The following is a 27,412-nucleotide window of genomic DNA, read 5'->3' as shown; positions in this document are numbered from 1 at the left end:
ACTGTGTTATGTATTAACTACTTTGAATGTTCTTTCATTACGTAAACCTTTCTGAGAAATTGTACTTTGTTAAGGTTTCATGCTTTTCTCAAATATCCGTCATGCATACTACCCATGACATAATGCTTGATATCTATCTATCTATTTATCTATCTATCTATCTATCTATTTATATATATATATATATATATATATATATATATATATATATATATATATATATATATATATATATATATATATATATATATATATCCATGATTCAATCATTTTTGTTTCGACACGTTCGATGTTTGCCTTCCAATTCATTATATATCTAGTTTTAAACTGTATCCAAGAACGAGAGGATGCAAATTCAGTAAATCATATGTACGTTGAGTGGACAATATGAGAAAGTATTAATGAGACAGGTACGAAAAACACACAAACACTCTGATTATATCTGATCACATGGGCACTCGTTTGAAATAACTGAAGGCATTTCGATTATCCACTTACAGCTTGCATGGGTCCCAAGGCGACAACTGAGGACGGATACGAACGTACGTTTGGTGTCAACTACCTGGGCCACTTCTACTTGACATATCTCCTTCAGGACCGACTAAAGAGGTGCGCACCTAGCCGTGTCATCAACGTCATTTCGGATTCGTACGAGAAAGCCACGCTGAATTTTGAAGACATGGCCATGATGAAATATGACATTTACAAAGCATACACGAGATCCAAGCTAGCTATGGCTCTGTTTACCGTAGAGTCCGCAAGGAGATGGATGTCATCACAAGTTTTGTTTTATGGCGTACACCCTGGTAAGTTTCTCTGACGTTTCTCATTAGTCTTTGGCAGGATAAGCATGTCACATTCCTAGAGTGGTTGTGACGGTGGCGTCTAATATGAATGTTTGAGCTCTTTGTTAATGTTCTGAGAGGACAAGCTTTATCTAAAGAAGGAACGTCACTCAAATCTGACAGTTGAGCTGTGTTACGAGCCTTACATCTGATTAAAAGAGTCGAAAGGCGGCATAAGTTATTTGAACTATTTTGTAATTCTAATTTAGCTCATTTTCGAGATTACTTTCGTGGACTTCTGAATTAAACTTTGGGTCAAGAGAACAAATTTACAAAGATATGGTAAAGTGTGATTGCTTTTGTTGTACATGGTTCGACAGTGGTCTTATGATAAATTACTAAGTGTGCAGAAAATGAAAAGTTTTTGACCATTCACATCCCGTCAATATGATACGACGAGAGTTTTTAATACTTTATTTAAGTAATGGTATTCCTCATGTGATTTATTCAGGAAATGTTCTAGTGTAGATGAACATTGTTCATTTTAACTATAAATATACTATGTGCACTCGCTTTATAAGTCGTCATTTCTATCTCCGCTTTCCTTTTGCTTCAGTATGCACGCGTAGCATATGGATCAGTTTGTTTACTTTCTAGGCTTCCATTTTACCAGCCCCCTCGACGATATGGATACAGTACTTCAGAATTTCCATCTGATTTGGTATTCTTCCTCGGAAACGAGAGTGAAAACTTTTATTTGGCAGCATCGCTAAACCTGCTAATCCACTCTCGTTTCCGCTCAGTTACACTCTTGATTGATTGTTTTCAAATTTGAAACGACCTTGTTTAATAAAAGTCACATTGTCTATATCTTACGTCATCACCTGACCGTATTGTGATCCCTGATTGTCTTACTTATCCAAAATTTATTTCGCAAAGTTACAATATAATTTGTCTCCGCCAGTCAGAATAGATGGAACATGTTATTTAGTCAAGATATCCATGGTTAACCGCTCTAGATTCTCAGTGAAACACGTTATGGGAACTTGCATCTTTCTCTAAATGACCTCATTTGTCATGGTCTCTATTTAGATTTTGATTGGATCTTAAAATTTATTGTTGATAGGTATAATGTTAAATATCGGATATACTGATCGGCGGAGTTTGCAAATAAATATTTGACTGATCCATGATAGGTGTGAAAACCCAACTTTTACACAGATTTTGATATTAATTGGCTAAATCTAGTGTAGAATTGTATACCCAATTAATATGCTGACAAAATACAAATTACATTCCATTCAACTTATACGCCTCCAAATTAAAGTAAACGTATGCATATAGACGATCACCAGAGTGAAATATTTTCATGTCATTTAGGGATGGTTTGTACCGACCTGCTTCGAAACTGGCCTGGAGTAACCGGTAATATCCTACAGGCTATTAGTAGGATTCTATTTAAGTCGCCCGAGGACGGATGCCAAACAATTGTGTACTGTGCAGTCGCTAACGAAATTAGAGCCCAGGCAGGAAAATTTTTGGAAAATTGCCAACTTATGAAAGTCAAAAAGATTGCTAGAGACAAAGATATGGCAAACAAGTTATGGGAGGTGAGTCTTCATCTGTGCAAACTTCCGCCGGAAACGGAAACTGAGAGTGAGGTCATAATCAATGGTAAACCTGAAGCTGAAACCATTGGCCAAGAAGACGACAAGAAAGAAAAATAATAAGTAGTTCCTTTTGATGGCAATTTTCATTAAAGTAAGGATCACTAGTATCCGTAGTTTTGGTATTATGACTAAGTGTAATATAGTGAAATTATTTTATATGTTTTGCAGATATATGTTTATAGCAGTATTATTTCGCGTGTAGCACGCGAATTTACGATTGAACTAGCAAGGTTTGTTGAACTATCGGTTTGTTTGAATGGAAACAAATTGTATGTTCAATACATTTTGACAGTATTGTATAGTGTGTGGCCAATTCATTGAATGTGCATAAAACTGGAAATTTAAGACGTAATTGTACATTTCAATGACAATATTGCAGGTTAATTTACATGTGGCCAAGCATGTCAGCGAGAAATCGTTTTTCTCGACTTCCTGCTGCGACTGCAATTATTTCGGTTTTAAGTCGATCATAATTTACACAGCTTTAAGCTGTACACTTCTACAGATATAATAAGCATAGTTTAACGGCAAGGGTGTTAGTCCGTTGACATCGGCATATCTCTGTTAAAACCACAGTATATGAAGGTGCAGATCATGCTAGTGAATATATCTTTTTCTCTGTCGATCAACGTTTAATTTATTTAGAGGTCCAAAGTAACGTTATAGTAAAACATTCATAACTTTTCAATACACCATGTACAGATATTATTTTACTTCGAATTGTAAAATTTGATTACTGATGTATGTTGATGAATACTACCATCTTATCGGATTACACGTCACAATGACCTATATTTCTCGCGTAACTGTCGTGGGTTTATTACGTGTTTTAAAATTATTTATTATTTCTCAAGCTCCGTACATGCTATATTTATTAAACTAGATTGATGCTTGCATTTCTATTAGAAGCACAGCCTTACATAAAAAAGAAAGCCATTGTAATTCACATTTTTCTGGCATAGGTGAAGGATTTAAATCTGGCTCTTGATCACATCCTACACTGTGATCCATATTTCATTGTTCACATCCATGAGTTCAAATTCTTATTTTAAATTTATTTCTTAATCACCTTTTATAGAAAAATCACTAAGCTGATGTATGGTCTGCATCATTGTTAGTACCACGCAATTACACCAAAAGAAGGTGAGCATTACCTTCTCTTCGCGTTTTACATTCTTGCATGCAGCTCATGGATGCATTCGGAATTATACATGCCTTTGTTCATAGAAGCTCGCATCTTAGAAATAATGAGTACTACAACATCACTCTAAATGGCTTAAATTTTGTTTCAACTGTTGATTGTATTATCCCCATTAATGCCACACATTTTACGCTTCCTTGATTTGGGTTATATTTTGTTTTTGATGTTCTTATCTCAGGCGAGAATCGTATTTGTTTCTTATGATATCCTTCTTTTGTTGTACCACATCATTGCAACTAAAGATGTTCACGAAGACCTATATTGCATCTTTTATTATCCATGGTTAAACTGTTGCTTATGATGTTTTGGTACGATCTATGCGTACTATGTTTTTCAGAATCACGAAAATTAGTGAGAAGATGAGTGTGTGTGTATGATTTTGATTTTTAACGTAGCTTTTAAATTTTTTCAGTCACATCGCTACGACGTCTGCAGTGTGGCAGTTTATAGTTATGTCTATAGTGGGGCATCATGCCGCAGACATGAAGCATGATGTCCCACCCAGTCACATTATCCTGACACCAGGCCGACCAGTCCTAACACTAACCTGAAGATGCAGATACCTTATTACAGACTCGGATGCGGGAGGTCGTGGGTTCGATCCCCGGCCGAGTCATACCAAAGATTTATAAATATGATATTCACATCTGCCTGGCTGGGCGCTCAGCATTAAGAGGTTAGTGTTAGGACTGGTAGGCCTGGTAGGCCTGGTATCAGGATAATGTGACTGGGTGGGACATCATGCTACATGTCTGTGGCATGATGCCCCAGTGCTCGACGACACTATAAACTGCCACACTGCAGACATCGTATTGATATAACTTAAACATTGTTAAAGGTACGTTAAAAATCCAAATAACACACACACACACACACACACACTATTATTTTTAGTATGAAGTTATTTTCGGGATGATAATTGATTTTACGTTTGCTGCTTGAAACAGCTAAAAACATCGCAGGGGCAAGTTATGCGATTAGCGATCAAATGTGTGCTTTCAGAGGTCATCAAAAAGATATATAAATACATGTCAATGCGAGTCTATGGCATAGATGCCTGCACTATTTCCACCCATATACCTTTCTAGAGGTAGATGTGACAAAAAAGGCCGGTAACACAATTCGAAACATCAGCTGTGTGTTTGTGTTTCTTTGTGCAAGTTTGTATAATAAATTTTGTATAATAAATGCGTTTACTTTCATTGAGTGTTTTTTTTTTGTACGACATTTTGTATTTGTCTGGTGTGGTTTTGATTTTATAACGAAAATAGTTTGTGTAGTTTTGAAAAAAAACAAGACAAAATCTGTTTTACTTTCAAAAAGTGAGGTATCACTTTAGCGATTGCAATTACTATATTTTCTAATAAACAGCTGGAATTGTGGTCGCCAAACGAGAGGTAAATACTCTACATCAGCAATATAAAACCTATTCATTTAAGAAACAACTTCATGGGGGAGGGGGAATCGAATATTTATTTGTTAAGTATAACTATGCCTTCATCAACATGGAAAAACAAAATTAGAGACATAATTTAAACCTTCAAGAGAAAAAATACCTTTGTAAGAAAATAGAAAACAACAATAACCAGCAGAAGAGAACTACAGTACTCTTGGCAACTGTCCGTGGACTTGGAGTAACTGTTTAGTAATTCACGAGCTGGTTGGTTTAAGCTAATGAGTGACCATTTACTTAACAAATGCCAGCCATCTTGTTCCTTACATACAGGATACAGCTCTCACTTTTCACCCTCTATCTGTGCATATATGAGAAGTACTTGGCCAGAGACTTTTCTATAACGTTCTCAGGATACGATTGGGTAGCTAATGGTATACATAACAGTGGTTCCTTACAAACAGACAGAAATTCCTGGCAATTACATCTGAAAAATTATTTCAACCGCAGAGAAATTCTGCCTAACGAAAGCAAACTTACGTAAAAAAAATCTTTAATTATAAACAAACACATTGATATGTGACAAATCAAATAGCACTGAATTATAAATCATGTACAGGCAGAACGAGAAGATCAAATTTAAGATAGACTAAAATGACAGAAATAGTAACTGGCTTCAATAACGGAAAACATTTGATTTCTACATCAATTTTTGATTGACCGAGATTCACGTTGGCTAAAATAATTTCCGTATTAAAATATGGTATAACCTCTATACGAAAAAACAAACAAAACAGCAATCCGTTTCAAAACAAACACTGTTGACACTTTAGTACTAAATTAAAAAGAAAGGAGGAGCTGCTTTTGCACACGTTACATGCATTAGTAGCATCCTGACACAATGATAAATAAGCGAACGGACCAATGAATGAGCAACCACGTGTAAGAATGAAGTTTCCCTGATCTGCCAGAATGGCCCTGGGAAGAAGTTGGTCTTATGTATATATTGCATAGAGGGCAGCGTGAAATTATCAATACTAGAAGTCCGAATTCAGGACGTATTAATATAGTGCAGGATAAAAGTCCTCAATGGGTGGCAAGTGGTTTCTTTCATATGTGCTAACCACAGGAGAATGGCTTTTCCTGCTGATATGGGCTTCTGTTAAATATATGACAATACCTTACATTTCCCATATATTGGAAGTTTTATCAGTAGTACAATGTATTGAAATATTGCTACATAATCAGACAAGTCGAACATAGCTGACAGTATGAATAAACAAACATAAACATGATCATCACTTAAAGTTTCTTACATATAATATTATGAGAAATGTAAACGAGTTTAGAATGTATGATGTACCATTCAAAATTTGCATTTATTTTTGAATGACATCAATATTGAACAACGCATGTGGAAGTTATAATTCTGAAAATTTGTAATTTTGAATTTTGTAAGTGTTCAGGTTGATTTAATTTTAGAGCGTATAAATAGATCAACGTACGATGTAAAACATGTGAATCCAGAGCATTTTACAAAGGAACAAGCCTACGAACGTAATGTAGATGGTGAAATGGTTGATGTACTTGAATGTATCTTGCCATTTACATACCTCATTTGGCCAGGTAAAACAAAAAAGTAGAATACGGATGTTTAATAGGTTTGAATATTTCAGATAGCATTTAATCAAATAAAGGGACCCCTTTATATGAGTCTGAATGGATGCAAACAAAGGCATGCATTAACGTCAAACATACGACCGACAGATGTTTTCTCTGTACATTTGATTATGTACTACATACACCGAGTGCTCATGTATTTAGACCATTAAAGTATAATTGATTAGAGTCGATGGTTTGCCCCATTACAGTGTGTAAAAGGTAAGGGTGAATATGACACTTCGGTAAATTAATATCAAGACAAACACATTAAGACAGAAATATGCATGCTGAAATGTTGGTTATATTTGATGGAATGGAGAAAATAATGTCATCATATTGGCATCACCGTTTGTCAAAATTAGTATTATCATGAGCAAGCAAACATCATTGAAAACCATGTCAAATGCTCCATTGTGTAATGCATGATGAATATTATCAGATCACAAATCGATCTGCTACCGTAAAGACAATCGAATATATATCATTAATGAGAAAGGTCTAAAATTAAAACTCATCTCATCAACTGAAATCATAAATGTTGAATATTGCAATTTTAAAATGAAACACGATCACGTGGACGATGTGTACTAGCTGGTCACATAATTGCAATGATTCTACAAGTCAAACTAATTACATAATAGACAATATCAACAGATACGCTTACCCCATCAGCTGTCTGTGTGTACGTTAAGGTAATTCACAAATTTTACAGACCGAGCGTGTACAGAGATAATGACTGCACGAAGCTGTTTCATAACGTTTTGGAAAGATTAGAAAGACTAGTCTATAAACAATCAACACGGCAAAACTAATGGGTATTCACAAGGGTGAAGATAAGAAGAAGAACAACAAAAGTAACACCCAAGAAATAAACAAAAAACCTATGCTACATTTGTGATAGCAGACTATTAAAAGTAAAGGTTACAGGCAACGATCAATCACAAAATGCTTGTTACATTGGTCCAGATGATGACAATCTTTGTTGTCTCAAAATGCTTGTTACACTGGTCCAGATGATGAGAATTTTTGTTGTCACAAAATGCTTGTTACATTGGTCCAGATGATGACACTCATCTGTTGTAAAATAGCGCTTGTTAAAATGGTCAAGACGAGGACAATCTTTTGCTGTAAAAAAGCGTTGTTAAACTTCAAGATGAGGACAAGCATTTGTTGTAAAAAAAGCGCTTGTTAAAACGGTCAAGATGAGAACAATCATTTGTTGCATATATATATATATATATATATATATATATATATATATATATATATATATATATATATATAACGCTTGTTAAAACGGTCAAGATGAGAACACTCATTTGTTGCATATATATATATATATATATATATATATATATATATATATATATATATATATATATATATAACGCTTGTTAAAGTGGTCAAGATGAGGACAATCATTTATTGTAAAAAAACGCTTGTTAAAATGGTCAAGATGAGTACAATATTTTGCTGTAAGAAAGCGTTCTTAAAATTCAAGATGAGGACAAACATTTGTTGTAAAAAACCGCTTGTTAAAATGGTCAAGATATTGACAAACATTTGTTGTAAAAAAGCACTTGTTAAAATGGTAAAGATATTGACAAACATTTGTTGTAAAAAAGCGCTTGTTAAAATGGTAAAGTTATTGACAAACATTTGTTGTAAAAAAACCGCTTGTTAAAACGGTCAAGATGAGAACAATCGCTTGTTGTTAAGAAAAAACTCTTGTTAAAAAAGTCAAGATGGGGACAATCATTTTGTCGGCCCAAAACGCTTGTTAGCATGGTCCAGATAATGGATTAATACCAATAACCCATTAATGAAGGAAACACCAATTCATTCATTTAGGATTCCAAAGTCGACAGCAAAATAACGAAAAATCATTAACTTATATTACTACACAGCGAACCTTCCAGACATCTGTACCTTATGAAAACGTTGTCCGGTCTTCGTGATTCTAACATATAAAAGGAAAATGACTAGTTATTACAATATATGATGTCACACTTCAAACTTAACACTCTAGTTAAATTTCACGACTACGACGCGAAAAAAGATACCTTGCTGTTTTGGGCTTTTTTCGAGAAGTTAGAAATGTATATATAGCAAACTTCAATCTTGACCGAACGCACGATTCTAGTGTACCAGGTTTAGCTCATATATGCATGCTTAAAACATTAAGTATATAACTTGAACGTTTTGACAGATTATAATGGATTTGACGACTAAAAGTGGTAATAAGGTGAATTCGCATAGAAACGCAAAATCGACTGATGAAGTACTATGTTCTTTTATACCCCTCCCCACCAAACATACGATTGTGACTACGAAAGGTCAAGGTCAGGGTCATAACATAACACAAGAATGTGTATGTCTGAGAAATGTGTCAGTAAATGCAGGCTGAAAACGTTATGAGCGAGCGAAAAAGACATTATATAGATATAAAAAGTAAACTACTCCCCCCCCCTCAAAAAAAGTGTTAACTTCACGGATGATGGTTATACAAGCTGAATTTTAAATGTAAGTTTGGAAATACCAACATATTTACATGACCACTGCAAGGAAAACCCCACTCCTCCAGATCAACTTGTACGAGATGACAATGAATTATCTGTTTTATAAAAGAAGGTGATCAATGACTGCGAGGGTACTAGACCAACTGTACCAAACTATTATATACATTACAAAAGAGAAAGGAATATGTCCCATAAATAAATATTTATGCAAGTTTGCGGTACCAAAAGCTTAGAGAAAGACTGTGTTCGGAAAGCAATTGGAAAAATCTCGAAAACAAGACCTGTGGCGTTCTATGACGTTCTGCTATGAGTTGGGGTGGGGTGCTTCCAATATTTTATTTAAATTACTATGGAACTCCCACCCTGGCTCGTTTTTGTAGGAAGTGAAATTAGTGACAGAGAGAGGTAATGCTCCGAACCCACAGTCAGCAATGCCGGCAGTTAAATTATTAAGAGCACAAAGGTGAAATTCAAAAGAATAACAATAAAATACAATTTAAACGATATTAATTTCTCAACCAATCCCATTCCTCTCAACCATGTAACAACCTATTTCATCTTGTGATTATAGTGTGAGATGGCTTTCCCCTGTACTCGGTTTCTACTTTCCCTATTCGTTTCCTACTTCCGGCGTTCTTCGTACTACTTTTTTTCCTATACTCATCCCCTACTTGTCTCCTTTTCTCCTCCTCCTCCTTCTCTCTCACTTTCTCTAGCGACTAGGCTTGTTCTCTGCCTACTGCCTTGTTCTATCATGTCTTCCATCTCTGAGACTCGGGACTTAACTACCCGGTAGTCCTGACCCCAAACGCTTCCTGCGAAAAACACAAGAACGTTAGCATGTTTCTTAGCATGTTTCGTTAGCCATCTCGCCTCACACTAAATCAACAATCAATCATCAGATAAAGGCTATCTACATCTTTGGTCACGCATTCGTGCACATCGAAAAACCCATACGTTCTTATAGAAAACAACGTTGCAGTAAAGAGCGATATTCTATTTAGCATACAGGCATCACTAATTGCTACACATCAATATATATATATATATATATATATATATATATATATATATATATATATATATATATATATGTATGTATATATATATATTTTTTTCTTCTTCTTAATCTCATTATTCTGAACAATATCCCAACAATCAGACGCATTTCTGTACATTACACTCCCACAAGTGTACACAAATATTCAAATATCCATATTATTTAATTTTACACACTGCAACCATTTCCAAAGTTATAATTCAATTCAGCAGTTGCAAAATCTAGAATATCACATGAATAAATAAACAAGTTTACTACGAAGTAACCAAATAACGAATTACAATATTAATTCCGACTATGACCTAGCAATCTACATAATCTAAGCTCTTTTATCAAGTACGCATGTAAATTAAACAATACAAAGGTAATTCTACGTACTAACAATTCTATTAAGTAAATATACATACTGCACATAATTACAATTACAATCCCGTAACATTCTGCAACAATCGAGCAAATAACTCACTGACCTTTACGAAGCTTTTTGTTCTTAGAATGTACTAAGGGGTTTCCCGCCAGTTCACGACTGGCTTCATCGGAGTAGATTGCTGCTTGACCAGTACGAAGGCTTACAATCACTAATTAGTTCCCAGCCCAAATGACTTAAATTCTGCTTCGAATTGATGGTCCCACCCGTCCCCTATTCCGATTGGATATAAATTCTACCCCAGTCGGTGCAGTTTAACAGAGAGCATCAGGCCATCTGTCAACGTGGGGAGATTTACAACAGCTACAAGTGTCCTTTGTTCTAGAACAGAGCTTCCAACGTCTACATGTGAGTTTTGACACCCAAAGAAGCGAGGCTCTTGTACAAACACGAATCGCTACGATACCGCAGGGTCTACATATACACATGGCTGCCTACCCATTCCTTTGTTCCTGACTTACGTAATCGCTGGCAAACGTAACAAGACACACGCATGGTTTCTTTATTTAATTTTGGTAGTGTCTAAATAAAATATTTTATTTTTAAATTTTAATTTGAACGAGAGCAATGTCTATCTGTAACATTTGCGAACATAAACTAAAAGTTCATTAAGATAGTCTTTCAGTAGAACTAGGTGGATGTTTTCTATTGTCCTATGCTCTAATTTCACATTTCATGACTATATATGGCCATTTTTTACATCTCACTGCGTCACCACTTCATGGCATTGTGTTTTCTTTTGATTTAATGATATTTTCCACGTCACCTGGATTTATTTGCAGATCTCTTGCTTCCACTTTTGTTTCGTCTTCAAATAGTTGATATAATAATGTAATTGTTTTAGACTCATCTCGAATAATATGTTGAAAACGTTAACATTTGGGATGCAGTCGTAGACAAATGAGTTTTTTTTTTACGCGCGCATGTTATAAGCATATGAGGAAACGGTGAATAATTTTACTTAACTCTAGTCACTACTGCTGGCTATTGACCGATATCAACAATGTTAAACTAATGGGATTACTTATGAAGTATATAATAAAGTTTGATACTGCCTTCAGCTCTTCACTGTAGCTTTTGCTATATCTCCAGTCTTTATTTTGAATCCCATGGGTTAATTATTGTTCTCAGGTAGGAAATATGTATGTATTTATTTAAAAATATAAAGGCTATCTACCAGATGATTTAGCTCTAATGAGAGATGCTGCAAATTTAACTCTATAAGCAAATATGAAAACACGACTTTCTCTTCAAAACACATGTGATACTCAATGATCACGTTGAAAGAACGTTTATATAATGCTGGTGTTTTAATTTTATTTACTCACTTAAGTCTTAGTATTTGCTTTTGTGCGTAAAGTTTACTCAGGTATACATTAAGGACCATTTGTTAAATCCATAAATACCAGCTAATGTCTGATGTTACGTGTTTAGGCTCGAATAAACATTAACTCAAGAAGGAGCCAAAACAACAAGCTTTAAAATTGTAACAAATAATTCATTTCCAGGGAAAATACTGTAAAAATGAAAACAAATATGAACTTACGGTTTTAAGAATCAAATCTAGAAATAATCCAAGAATAATCCACGAATACACAAGATGGAAGGCGATGACGTATGCTGTGTCCTGTTCAATGTTGATGTCTACAGTTCCTTGTAGAAACACAAGAAATAATCCTGTGCTTGAATTGATTAAATTTCTATGTTCAAGAATTCTGTATGAGCACTCAAAATATTTCCAGAGAAAATAATTAATCCTTTTTAGAATCCAAATATTTTGAATAAACATTAAATTGTAATTCCCAAAATGACACAACAAAAAAAAAAAACACCTTTACGTCTCAGCCCGACTGAGATTATTTCTCTAAACAATGGTTTAAAACTTGAAAATCGCGCAAAACAGATGCCCGGATAAAGAGCACGTGATGATGTTTACATCACATACTCTTAGCATGGCCCTGACAAGAACCAATAATTTTACTCAAAGAATAAAAAGTTTTTTAGTTCAATAAAACTATTTACAAGCCTAGGGTCACGTATTCAATACAGCCTCGATCTCAGTCTTATTATTTCCACAATTAAAATATATTAAAAAATCTTGTTGACGTGACTGTTACTAATATTGAATTATGGTCGGGAACTAGGGCAGCCTTATGTGTTTCCAAAAATCAACAGTCAAGGTCAAACTATTTTCTGGAAAAAGTATCGAGGTCCTAGTAAACAGAACTACATTATTTTGACCTATAATGGAATTAAAAACTAAAATGATTTTAAAACTTACTAACAATTATATCAGATATAAATTAAATCAAATATACGTAACACTAAGTTGTAGTTTCAGGCGTATAGCATTTTAACAACTATTTCAAAAGTTTTCCAAAGTAAATCAGTTCACTAATAATTGTACCGTTTTGATCTAAAACGTAGTTTAGTACCATCACGATGGACAGAGTTATGTTTCTATACAGCACAAAATTAGTAGATTAGTAATATCCTGGTATAATTTTTGTCATTGAACTGATTTCTTTTTGGGATCTATCTCTTCATCCAATTGATCTATTTTAGCTCCTGATGCAATAATTTATAGGACAGTTTAAGTCTTCGATTTGATCTCATTAGCTGCGTGAATTTATGTGGTGCAACTTAACGCGAGTGTCTTTCACAATCATCATGTCAATGTCCAATGTATCAGTAGAAACACTTATCGAAAGTGAATGATCTATTTCTGTTTTTAATGCATCTGTAGTTATTTTTTAACTTTTGCCACAAATGAGTTAAATCTGTTCTCATTCATTTGATAACCTGCTCTTATTTGCCAATACTACTCTATACCAATATTATTGACCATTTTTTGATAGACATTCTCTTTTATATCTATTTTCTATTGTTCAATCCTAGATAATTTACTGTAATATTGGGCGAATGAGACGTCTTTTAGCATTTAAATCTTGAGCGTACGGGTGTAATTTTAGTACAAAGTATTAGAATGATATTAAACAAGTTATTGATTATTTATCTAGTTTTGAGTCAGCAAATTGCAATAATATCTAATAAAGATGAAATAATGAATAAAAAAAACAACATTTCGTTTAGAGTGATAGAATGATCTTGTAGCACATTGATTTAAAATAAAAATCGTCGTTCTATTGTTGTTGGTGTAAGGGTCACCCCGTAAAGAATCTTGCAAACTGTCTAAACTATGGAAAATTAAATTTTGGTAACATCAGCCAAAATATTTGAGAAAGGACATATATCCATAAGACCACATCGATGACCTTTTAACGGTTAAAGAAATTTAATTACCATTTATTGAATTTGCCTTTATTCCAAATTCCGAAAATCATGGGTAACAAGTGAAGATTTCTGCACGTACATGATGTCATATACAATTTTATGACAAATATGTATAATGCATGAAGAACGATACTGTAAGAGTGTGTGTTATTTTGAAGAGTTAAAAGTTGATGAATGAATAATTACAAACTTACAATATTATTACTTTTGGGCCTTTAAACATTCTGATGATGAAACAATATAAAAATTAAAATTGTATTATTTTTTTTTTATCATTCAAGGTTATAATTATCCCTGATGAGCAATTTAGAAAGTAGAGGAATAATTAGCAAGATATATGTACTAATTTTTTTCGTGAAGTATGGTGCAAAATAAAAAATAGGTATATGATGAGACAAAATGCTAACTGACATTGGAAATATTTGTGTTGAAGCTGATGAATAATGGTGTATTTGGTACTCAGATGGAGCATTTGAGGAATATTTAATGTAAAAATATATACCATTGCAAATAAACATTCTCACCTTTACAGTACAAATCGTTTACGAGGAGAACAGTCATAGAAATATGTAGTATTACATGAATAAAGACACAAATCAAATTAGTCAAACAAATGTACGTTGGATTTAAACTGCTCGAAGAAAATAAGGTACTTATGTATGACTTCTATGGCATGTTCAAAAACTAACATCGCGATACAAACAAAAGTTAAATGACATGCAGATTTGTTGTGTCTAATTGTATGAATGTAGAGACAGATAAAGTTTACATTGATTGCAAGCAGAATATTTAGTTTCTACGTCACAGTGGGTTAAAACAATACATTTTCTACGCCACAGTGGGTTAAAACAATACATTTGGTAAACTAACATCGCGATAAAACTACATGTTAAATGACAGACACGAATTTGCTGTGTTTAAATGTACTAATGTAGAAAGAATTTTCTGTGTGTTTTAGTCATATCTCTTGCATTGAAAAATACTGTGAGGCAGACTAGGGTTTTCTGTGTGTTTTAATCGTATCTCTTGCATTGAAAAGTACTGGGACGCAGATTGGGGTTTTCTGTGTTTTGTGGTCAGAAATCTTTCAGTAATGCAGGTGTTGCCATTTATTTCAGAAATAACTATTGAATTTTCTGTTCAAGTAATAAAATGTGACAACGCTGTAATTTCATTGTGTTAGATAATTGACTATTGGTTATATTGATGCTGATCTCTTCTTCAAGAATGTTGGACAAAACAATGTTAGTTTTGATAGTTAATCGATTATCATTTGTGGTGACTGGTTTGTTCTTCAGGACATGGAATTCAAATAGATAAGAGTATTGATGATAAAAATAACTTGACTCGAATAGCAGTCCAGGATATTAGAACTAAAAAAATTACTTCTATCAGTGTTGTCAATCAGATTCTAGAGTATGTACATGGAAACAGCCTAGTCTATAACAAAACAAAGAGATTAGACTTATGTCATGATTTCGGAAGACACGTTTTCATATTTCATATTGTTACATAGTATGAAAAAGACCTCATTGCTTCAAATCTAACCTTATCATTATGTTCCCTTCCGATTGGTCATAGTTATTGGAAATATGATGCAAGAGTTCTAAGACAAAAGAGCCCACTAACAGAGTTAAAATCATAATGTAAATACTACTGAAGAATATCATTGTTAAAATGATTTGCTACAAGTAAAGCTAATATGAAAAAATCAGTTATTTTCTAGAATTCTGAAATAGAAAATTAGAGCTGACAGGATTGAATATTCACAGTCAAAGGCAAATAATAAAAATCACACACTAAAGGAATTGAAGCTGACGTTTAATTTCATACAAATCACCTAATCATACAAAAGAAATACAGATATTATAGTACAAATCAATAACAAACAAAACCAAATTAGAAACATAAGGAAAAACATATAGAAGGAGTAATTTTAAGATTAAAAGTAAGATGGTATCAAGTTGAGGAAAAGGATTCAAAATACTTTCTTAAACGTGAAAAGAGAACCTACGTTAGCAGAATGTTGGATGAATTAATTCAAGATGATGTGAAGAAGTTAACAGATCAAAGTGAAATATTGAATCAACAAAGACATTTGTGACATACTTTATAAATAAAAACCGAGTAATACTCTTACAACTAACGAAAACTCTTGGATGAAAGTTAAACATCTTACGGCTGAATAAATAAACTCTTATGATAGAAAGCGACCTATCATGAGTGCAGTTTAGCATTACATAATCATAAAAAATGAAACCATTACTGAGTCTTATAGATTTACAGCCGAAATGTATTAAAATGGTTAGGAAAAAACTTGGATGTATTTCTATATAGATCTCTGAATTTTGGATATAAAAGTTCACTCCTAGGGAACTTCCACATGCATTACAAAAGCGTATAAAGATAGATCTGTAACTTTTTGCAGACATATTTCATTGCTTAACGTGGACTATAAAATAGTAGCGGCTTCAGTAGATCATAAGTGCAAGAAAGTACCCATTTTAAACGATTTTATGAACTACCTTTATGAAACAGGTCAGAATGGCCATTTTTGTATAAAATGATTTCGAAATATTTAGAGTGTGTCGAATGAGACCTTTTGGAAAATGCTCTGAAATCTTTTTAAATTTGGCGATTATATTTGTCAGTGGTTCAAATTATTTTGCAACAAGTCCAAATGCAGTGTCATTAACAGTTATTTTGTTTAGAGAGAGGGTGCGGTCAGTGATGTAATTTCATTGTTTTTTAAACTGATTCCTGGAAATGGAGTTGAAACTGGGTCAGTATGCAGATGATTCTCTTTTACTGTAGGAAGGCTCTCCACAGTCATTTAAGGAGTTTCCATTAGTCTCTAGTTTACATTTAAATGTATGAAAATCAAATTCCATTTGGAAGGGAAGTATCAAATTCTCAGAAGAAAAATAATATGCCCATATATTGAATCTTCCTTTCTTCTTTTAGAAACATAATTCTCCTTAAACCATGGCAATTTGCTAGAGTTACATTATGCAAAGAAACAAAAAAGTTAAAAACATCTGTTAGGTTAATAGATGAGGAGAAATCTGTCCATTATCAGGAAAATAACTGATGAAATCAATGAATTTGGCTAATTGCATTCAGTTATTCTTGGCTAGCCCAATTCGCATAAAATATAATGAACTGCATACAATATTTTTACAATTTATTTTGAGTGGTAAAACGGTTATTACCCCAGCAAGAAACAGTTGCTTAGGTAAGATTCATGTTTTATCTTAAATTCAATATATAAAGATCACTTGGATTAAACTTCTTGTTGCAAATGAAGAAGGGCTCTATGGTTACAGAACAAGTTCTCTAAAAATTTGGAAAAATCTTATAGAAAATAGGAGAGACAGCATAGACATAGTTTAGTGAATGCATTAGTAGTAGTTGGGCAATTGTTATCATTGCTATATCAAGATACAAAAGGAGCCCTCGTCTTTGAAAGAATAGTTTGTGGAGAATATACTAATTTTTTAAAGATATTAATACTGACCATGTATATAATCGAAATAGCTATCAAAAGGATTAACGTGTCAGAATCTTTTTGATACTCAATGACCATTATTAAATTAAGAAGCATTTAGTCAAAATAATTTCATTGAATATTTCCTAATTATATAAATAAAATAACTGCCGCTTGAAAATACAAAAATAATTACATGAACAAGGGGAACACGCTTATAAATGTAATTCCAGAACGAAAAGTTTGTTCTTCACAAATAATATACAATCTGTGTATAAAGATTTGGTAAAGAGTATACAAATATACCTTATGAAACAGCGAGGCGTGCCCAAGACAATTAAGGTGTCAAGTAGGTGACCATCACTGGAAAGAAATCTAATGTTAGTAAAGTAGTTGGCCAAAAATTAAAACTAAATTGACTTTCAGTTTAAATTCATACATAGATATAATGTTTTAAGGAAACAAGAACTATTTTGTTATTGAAAACACAAAATTTCATTGATGACAATACATAACTGTTTCTAAACAAAATACTGAAAATATTGAACACATATTTTATGATTGTCTATTGATTGAACAGTGTCGGAAATCCCTTGCTGTGGATTACGAATTATATACCAATTATTATGATTTCAAATAGAGCTGTTTTATTTTGGAAATGACAAGCGCAATTTGTTTATTTCGATTGGAAAATAATTAATTTTTATGTCCCGCTGTACTTGAAGAAAAGCAAAGTTTAAACAATTACGTACGTCCAGATTTAAGATTTAAAATGGATTTGTAGCTGTGACGGATACAAAAGCGTACACGTTGAGAAGAAGTGGAACTTTTGTGATTTTCAACAGCTTGAAGAGTACTACAGCCGAATATTGTATTTAATATGAACCACTGTATTTTCACGTACTGTTTGCAAGTGTGCTTAACATCATATTTTTTAATGAGCGTAATGTATGTTTAATTGTGCGTCTGACAGTTTGTGTTTATATATATATATATATATATATATATATATATATATATATATATATATATATATATATATATATATAATACATAGACTGTGTAAACGAAGACTTTCAAAAATTATGTATAATAACCAGAATCGCTGTGCTAGGTGCTAAAGAAAATCTAAAATTCTGTCATTTGAAATGTTTAAATCTCAATAAATATTCAATTATGTTAAGAGTAGATGAAAGTGTCAGATCGTATGTAATGTATGTTTTAGATGGCCAGATACACATCCAATCTATCTATTATACAGTATGTATTGCCAGTAGTTACCCATTGGTTGGTGTTTCTTACCGGGATTTTTCAGGGTTCTTGTTCTGCTAATTTTCCTGGTTGCCATGTATAACCTATTTTGCGCTGAGAAAAGTGGCGATAAACTCCAGAACGAAGACAACAATAAAAGCAGTATGTTTCAAGTATACAAGAGAGTGTAATGTTGAAAAGGATATGACTTAAGTGTAAAAGACAGTGTAATGTTGAAAAGGATATGACTTAAGTGTAAAAGAAAGTAATGTTGAAAAGTATATAACTTAAGTGAAATATTTAAGTCAGACTTTATGATGTTTCACAGAATTGAATGTTAAACTAAATTATATTCTGGTAGTAACGTCATATATTTATTGCTTGCTATTTTCACCTACGATGCTCCGTATGAAAATAAGGAGTATATTACGTCAAAATAGCAAGTTATAAAAGTCATAAAATACAAACTAAACAACAGCGATTATTTATGATAATGGTTTCAGGTCCAGTTGTATATTAGTTTCCAAAGCATAATATCAAAATTGCAATTTTGGATTTGTTTTGCTTCGTAGGAGTCGTGTAGAAATTCCTTTTGTTGCTACATCTGCGCCTTCGATCAAAACTGCAAAAAAACTTTCTAATGTTACAACAAGCCGGATAATATGATCAGGTAATATACAATCAACACGTTCACCAGATTGAAAGAAAATAGCTTATTACACATCCAGGCATGCAAATTATTGGCAATATATTTAAGTCTTTGTTTAACTTTCTCTTACACTTATGCTTCCTATATCACCATGAACAGTACTGGTGTATCTGCCTGCTCCTGTCAAAACGTTTGAAAACTTTGCTACGTTTACACCAAGAGTTTCTACTGCAATATCCATAGCTATGAAATCCTACGACTCTTTAAGCAGTTAAGTTGGCTAATCAACTAATGATAACCTTTCTCTTACATTGAGAGTTATTTAGATGATTTTTCTCTGTAGATATTTCTCTAAACCTGTTCAATTTCGAAATATTTCTTTCACTTCAGTATGATATAACAGTTCTTGCAATTTATTTTGTTTATTTGCATCTGTTGTTTTTTTTTCTTCTTGAATTTTATTGTATATTTTCTATCTGTTTGTCATATGGTTCAATGTCGGATTTCATAGATATTATTTTGATCCAGTTACTTTCGCTGCATCTGCATAACTTCAAAATTATCTTTCTCCTTTGAGCCTATATAATGTAGAAAGCTGTCCACTGCCAGTTTTTTCGTGGTATTCATCTATTATTATCTAATCTTTGTTACCTGTTGCTCATAAGCTTTATTTGCATTAATTGAATTGGCTGCCTATGCTGAATAATAGACCCAAAAGATTGTTATAAAGGCTCCATAAATCATTCAGACATATAACTTAAAAAATACAAAACAAAACCAAAGAAAACAAAACACAAAACACAAAACAAAACAAAAACGTAACGCAGCTATAAATTATAGAGAGACCGAAATAACTTCGTGAAAACAAAGACATTGCAAATGATTCTTAATAAATATCCACTGGATGTTTTTAATATATGCATTAGTTCAGTTTAAAGTTAATAAAATAATTGTCGCAACAACTATTATATGTATTAATCATATACATATCATGTAAGAATGGAGGAGATTAAATATTTATTGATGAAATAGATAATATTCATAGACGTCCCCTTGTATCTGCATCCATGATTATGTCAACATACTTTCGATTCACTCTGAATGATGTGATTCATTCACTGGAATACTTGTATAGATTAAAATAAATTAGTTCTTATCCATCAGAAAAACTAAAACAGGCAGCAATGCATATACTTATTACAGACTTCTAGATGTTACTGTCAGATAACGTTAGGCCAGCCAATATATTGAAAGCTCATTCGTCTCAAAAGGGTAATGACTATATTGGATTCACTCAACACTAAAAGTAATTCAAACACAGCACAAAAACAATAAAATGAAAAGAACGCCAAAGCAAAATCTTGAGTAGCTGACATAGGAAACTTAATACATTCACTAGAATAGAACACTATTCAAATACTTCATAACCGTACCCAAATTATAATGAAAACTATATCTATACAAAGCAGTGATGTTTGATTATATCTGACTGAGCTAAGTACTGTGCAGAACGGTAGCTATTTAATTCTATCTGTGGTGACTTAAACTTTCGTCGAACACAATCAACGAGAAAAGAATACACATTATTCTTCATGACCGCTGTTTTATTCATATTCTTCTGCTGGCGTGTTATTGATTTTGGTCGCCTTTTTTAACGTCTTTGATCCAATCGTTGATTACGTTTTCCAGTACTCCCCAGGGCATGCTGCCATTGCTAAGAATGATGTAATGGAATTCACGCAGATCGAAAAGTGAACCTGAAGTACAAAATTTAAATTCTATAGGGAATGGGGAAAAATGAAATTAACGAGGTTTTGCTTTATAATTTGAGAGTGGTGACTTGAACGAGATAATAGTGCTATCTAAAACAAGGAATGCTTTTTGAGAAACATGAAAACAAATAATAGCGATCAACAAACCAGAAACCATAGGGTTTATTGAAGTGCGAAGACATTATTCAGCAGCGAGTTCATTCATGAACATAACTTGTTATTACGGGGTCAAAAAATTGCAAAATAATAGCATTCTTAAATCTTACCACAAGTTGTGGAGCCAGACGTCTGCCCATTACACCTTCACATGACAAATTTGTCTTTTCACATTGAAAAACTACAGAATAAAGACAAAGTCATGGTTCATGAACGATACAACTCCTGCTATTTACAATGATGACAGAACACAGATTCAATTTCCAAGGGCCAGATTTTAATTAGAAAAAGATACATCTATAACTTGTTTGTAACATTACCATATGTGATCGCTTAAAGTATTTAAACTGACATTACCATATACACTCGTACCTCTTGCTCTTGTTGGTTTGGGTTTAACACAATTTTTCAGCACACGATAGGCCATACATGTCGGCCAGTATAACTGTGGAGGAAACACCCGGGAAAATCTCAGAAAGAACCACCGACCCACACGAAGGAACTGACAGGCAGGTTTCTCACATACCCAAATTGGCCGAGCCCTATAAGCGAACTCACGTGGACGGAGGTGATACGACAATGATCGGTAAAAGCGAGAACGTTAGACCGCTCAGCCATTCAAGGCCCCCATGCCTCTCGTCTTAAATGTAATAAATATTTATGTAAAAACAAAAAGGGAAATTGTTAGGCATTAATATTGCGGCAACATTTGCAAACAAGTAATGGTGAATGTGTTCTAAGCAAAATGCTTTGAGCTCCTTCCGAAATTGCAGGCTTTCGAAATTGTCTATATAATTGCAATTTCGCCTGGTTAATTTATTGGCATTATAACTTTCAAATATTTTACATTTTCCCGGGAACTGACGGGTCTGTGAAATGTCGGATGTTCCTCTGCTGAACATATGGAAATTGAAAGTACTCGATGTCTCCATATAATGCTTAATAGGCAGACGCCGAAAGACAATCCTTTATGGAATCATAGTAGTTTTCTAATAGAGATTTTGCATTACTTGCTTATAGAACTAGGTCCCAACCTATGCTGCAACATGAGGTTGCTGTCTTTGACTAAGATATGTGACACTGAAGTACGTTCTTGTTGAATATCAGTCGGCATCTTTGTTTACTCAGTTCAGTTAATGCTGACTTAACAAATTCCTTCGGAAAAATAACCGGGATGGATTTATCTGTAGAAACGATCCCTGAGTGTTGTCACACCTTTTAACATATCGATATTTTAACTTCAAGTCAGCTTCGAGTTGGTGTTTGTATATCGGGGTAGTCCCAACTATCTGCAATTCGTCTTTAACGAGATTATATGTCAGTGTGTGCGCGGGTATGTTAATACAAATCTGACAGATGAAATTGTTATCGACGTATGTATCAATGAACAACGAATCAAACAACGGGTCTTCACATTCATCAACGTGGTCAGAATCAATTAGTTGCATTTGATGATAAATCTAATCTTAAACAGAAACGCAACAACGGTTAAATAACCCTCGAGATCGATGTGCAATGCTTCAAACTGAAATTCGTCTTTAGTGGTCAATGATACTGAGGTCTTATATTGAGGATTTCGGAAGACAGATGTAGGCTTATTAGGTAGTATTGATAGAGTAATCGGCTGCTTATTTACCAATGTTATTAATTGACTCCATCAACTATAATAACCAGATACAATAAATGAATAAGATTCTTACTAGCCCTTTCGTTCAAAATATGAGTTTTAGGTTTATCAAAACCATTTATGTCAGTAAAATAATTCGACCATTTGTTATTTTATATTCAGAAATCTCCTTTTCTTTACTGGTCAGCAGTTTTTGGCGTAATGTAAATGAAGTTACTACAGAGATAAGTTGTGAAAACACCTGAGTGACCTTTGTATTCACATAGTCTTTGATGCAGCAAATTATATACCAGAGTCTCTGATTGCCCCAATTTAGCTGATTCCGCCAGGTTATTTGTAACATCGCCTCCTAGCCTCAGTACATTATCTTCATTCCTCTAGTTAGACATTTTAAGTTTGCCATTTTGATCTTAAAAACTCACAAGCCTGCCTGTGTAAAAGCCAGCAAGAGGTCGGCTGGTAAACGCATTTAAATCCGCTTTTGTGACAAACCTACATGTTTCCTTCTCAACAGGTCGTTTTGCTCGGGTAAGCTTTGTCGGTAGACATACAGGTAAATATTTAATTATGGGCGCAGATGTTTCCTTTTCAGCAAGTGTGTAAAATTCAAATTTGTATGATGGGCCAGGTTCGTGTACGCACTGACGTGCTTCTTCAATGCCAATATCGTAATTACGAAATGCTTAAAGAATTTTAATATAACGATCAAACAGCAGACGAGAGGCTTGTTTAATCCCATTAATTTCCCTCTATACCTTTATACCATTAGGTCCATGCATCATTCATATTTGCTGGTGGCTTTTTTGCTCAAGTACTCGTTCCATTCAGTGAGTACTATGAAAGCGACATTTAAACAATTTTCAAAGTTCGCTTCATTACAGTTTTGCGGAAATCTTACTATCATTGACCGATACACTGGTGGTGGTGGCCATGGAAGATTTGCAAATGATGCTATGATATTTTTGTCATGTCCTTGGTGCCGTGATGAAATGTCTGCGCCGGTAAAGGCACATTGGCTTAGGCTGGTAACGGGACCCACCGTCTCCGTGGCGGTTTTCGCAACTTCTTTACCTGTTAATCTCGACTGTAACATCTCTTTTACACTTTGCGGCTGGCTATATCATTAGAAGTTTGTTCATGTTGTTTGCAGGGAGCTTTACGACGTAGCTTTCCATACTCTGATATGGTATCGCTGGTGGAAAGTGGAGGTTTCTTCGATTTTGACACTTTCAATGGTTGTCGTTGCTGATAAATTGTTTTTTTTCCGGAAGTTCTGGTTAACTCCATGGTCAGGAAATATACTGCTCCTGTATAGCCACCGCAAATAATTTTCGAAACTCATCCAACGAAACGTCTGCCACGCAAGGAGTCCAATGAATGTTTGATAGACCATTTTTATCAATACGATGAAATATCATCACAAGTGTCTCGGATTACTTTAGACACGTATGCGCTTCATTGAATCGCTTATACCACGTCTGTGGTTTTATGTCTGCCGCTTGGTGTTCAACCTTCAGATTGTCGTACCTAATAAGGTTATCCTTATTTGAATCAAGCTCGTCAATGATAGGAGTTTCATCGACTGTGGAAACGAAATCATCGGTGGGCAATTTACGTCCCAAAGAAGACTGAAGAGCTGACATAAAATGTTTCAGGACATCAAAACATGATAGGTCGTCAGTCGACGTCGCAATTATGCAAAAGCAATCATACATTAACCATCTCAAAATAATATGAAAACTCGTAATGAAAGCCAGCTCGGATTCAAACAAGTTATCAAGTTGCGATCACTCGACCTTGTGTTCGATGTTGATCGAAGAATTTCAGGTTTGTCTGACCTTCTATGTACGCCAGTGCAGGAATGTGTCTCGCGCGCAGATTCCGTATCTAAACAAGAGTCGGCTGTGATGCTGCTGCTGTGTCAGCGAAGCTTCTGACGTAAAAATATTAAGCAGGTGTCGCAGGCCGTTAACATTACCACGGCTACTGAAAGTCGATCCAGGTAAAAAAAATCTTGGAGCTGTTAACAAAACAAAAAGCGCGTTCCATTGCACATGCTAAAATACGTCTTGACCAAGTTATTTTGGAAGATTTAATACTTGGGGTAGGATTAGTTGGACAACATTACAAGCAAGAACTGTTTGTGACATCTCGCGAAGTGCTTGCACTCCAGAGCGATATCTTGTCTGGGTGAACAAAGTTTTGTTCATTTATACAAGTGTTTGGTGATGAATCACACTCGCGATTGGATTGAAATCTGCCGAGATGACTCCTCAAAAAACTGCCATCGTTAATTATAAAACTATTTCATAACCACTTCTAAAAAAACTGAAGAACTATCTAAACATTTAATTTACCGAGGCTACGACAAAGACCTGATTACGGAGGCAACCCAAAAGGCTAAACAAACAACCCGCGATGACCTACTAAAATATGGAAAGAAGAAAAAGTCTGATAGGATACCATTTATCCTGATCTACCACCCAGCCAAACCCAAAGTAGATAAAATCATCGGGAAACACTTGCCTATCGTGGAATCGTCAGAATCACTAAAGTTTATTGTACTTGCTTTTAAAAAAAAACTCATTAAAGAGCCGAAAGTGCTCGGCTAGTGAGACACTAGCTTCGCACTTTTCGTTGTCAGTGCATATATATATATATATATATATATATATATATATATATATATATATATATATATATATATATATGAAGAAGTTCTTCATTTATTGTAATCTTAAATACTGTACGGTGGTTGTTTAAATATTAGTATCAAATAAATCCATAAACGTATGCCGCACTAACCTGTTTTTCGCAGATCGACGCATGAAATCCAACGATTCTACACGTTTAGGAACGCTTGTGTTTTTTAAATATAAATATTTTGCTTTCTCGAATTGGAAAGGATTTGGCACAATTTCTTCCATCGGTTTGTGAGTGCCATTGCTATATTTATGCTAAAAGTAACTCTTAAATTGATTTATTGTTGGTTATTTTCACCACTTTTACTATATTTGTTTGTTGTTTCAAAGCAATCAGTAAAGTATTCATTCGCGTTATTATTTGCACTAGTTTGTGTAGTAAATGTCAGCCATTTTAACATTTCTTGCATATTTTCATATAATGACATTACAGTGTATACATGTATTGTTCTCCAAGCCGTTGTTGTTATGATTCTAAGTCGAGTTCTAACTTCATGCTTTTGTTTAGGTCCCTTTGCCAAATCTGCACGATGCATTCAAACGCAACAGCGATATAATCTTTTCTGTACTCCATTGTTATTCATACTACATTGGTCTCTTCTAAAAATGCCACAATTGGATATAGCCATGAATCCTTTCAAAAGCTATGCGTATCAACCTAAGTACTTTGTGCCATTATTGTTTAATCCAAAAATAAATATCTCCGTTCGGATTGTGCTTGGATTTAGTATCATTGAGGTTATACTCACGCTACCAATTTTAAACTATTACACGTGATGTTCTTACGTTCAAGCTAATATGCGTCGACCATGTTAATTACAGCGATTTGAAAACAACCTCAGATGAGTCCTAACATATCAAACAACTAATACATTTCATTCAAGAGCTAACCTGACTGACAAAATTATATCAGATACAATATTCATATGCATCGGTTTTATCTGTATAGACTATACACATAGATTTGACCTGTAGAGAATATACACATATGCATAGGTTGGATATGTAGAGACTATATTCATATGCATAGGTTGGATATGTAGAGACTATATTCATATGCATAGGTTGGATATGTAGAGACTATATTCATATGCATAGGTTGGATATGTAGAGACTATATTCATATGCATAGGTTGGATATGTAGAGACTATATTCATATGCATTGGTTGGATCTGCAGAGATTATACTCATATGTTGAATCAGTAATACACTCACGAACAAATGCTAGGTCCGTAATATATTTTCAATAATACCAACGAACGTTGATATAAATCGCGATCGCAACCAACAAACGTGTATGTTGTATAGTTTTGTCAGTTACTGATCTAGGTCAAAGCCTTTTATACCACATGACTGTTTCTTGCATGAGCTGATATGATGACAATGTCACGGAGGGTGGGCGGAAGGTAAAAGGCGGCGATACAGATCAGTAAAAAAAGATACAAAACCGCTATTGTAACACTACTTCAAATGATAAAACTTTGTTCAAAATAGAACACAAAATTAATGATGGATAAAGGACTTTGAGCATTTTTGTTGCAACTCCTAACCCTTCTAATAATTTGTAGCTACGAGGCGAGGTTAATGTAGCTCCAAATACGGATGATTCCATTTACTCATCTGTGCATTTATAATCCCTCCCTTATCGTCAGTGATGAGATTAGGAAAAGATGCTAGAATGTTTTTACAGAAAAGGGTTATTATTAAGATTATAATTGTTTTTCTTTTACTTCTGTCTTTCTTAGTGTTATGTAAA

General features: G+C 33.9%; 2 protein-coding genes across 3 annotated transcripts in view; one reads left to right on the top strand and one right to left on the bottom strand.

The window, feature by feature from the left end:
- The window catches only part of LOC149779764 (retinol dehydrogenase 12-like), a 32,728-nt gene extending 27,870 nt beyond the window's left edge, over positions 1–4,858 (top strand). The window contains exons 3-4 of the mRNA XM_089940621.1: positions 501–806; positions 2,166–4,858. Of these exons, the coding sequence (XP_089796747.1) occupies positions 501–806; positions 2,166–2,512 (653 nt within the window). The 3' untranslated portion in view covers positions 2,513–4,858. The remainder of the gene's footprint in view (positions 1–500; positions 807–2,165) is intronic.
- A 15,544-nt stretch (positions 4,859–20,402) lies between these two features.
- Positions 20,403–27,412, bottom strand: part of LOC149779763 (uncharacterized) — a 30,967-nt gene continuing 23,957 nt past the window's right edge. For both annotated transcript variants that reach the window (XM_089940619.1, XM_089940620.1), the window contains one exon: positions 20,403–21,155. In XM_089940619.1, the coding sequence (XP_089796745.1) occupies positions 21,028–21,155 (128 nt within the window). In that variant the 3' untranslated portion in view covers positions 20,403–21,027. The remainder of the gene's footprint in view (positions 21,156–27,412) is intronic.

The sequence above is a fragment of the Sinohyriopsis cumingii genome, chromosome 17 (genome assembly GCF_028554795.1).
Source record: "Sinohyriopsis cumingii isolate HCF-2022 chromosome 17, ASM2855479v2, whole genome shotgun sequence".
Taxonomy (NCBI): domain Eukaryota; kingdom Metazoa; phylum Mollusca; class Bivalvia; order Unionida; family Unionidae; genus Sinohyriopsis; species Sinohyriopsis cumingii.
This window is presented reverse-complemented; position numbering and strand designations above follow the sequence as displayed.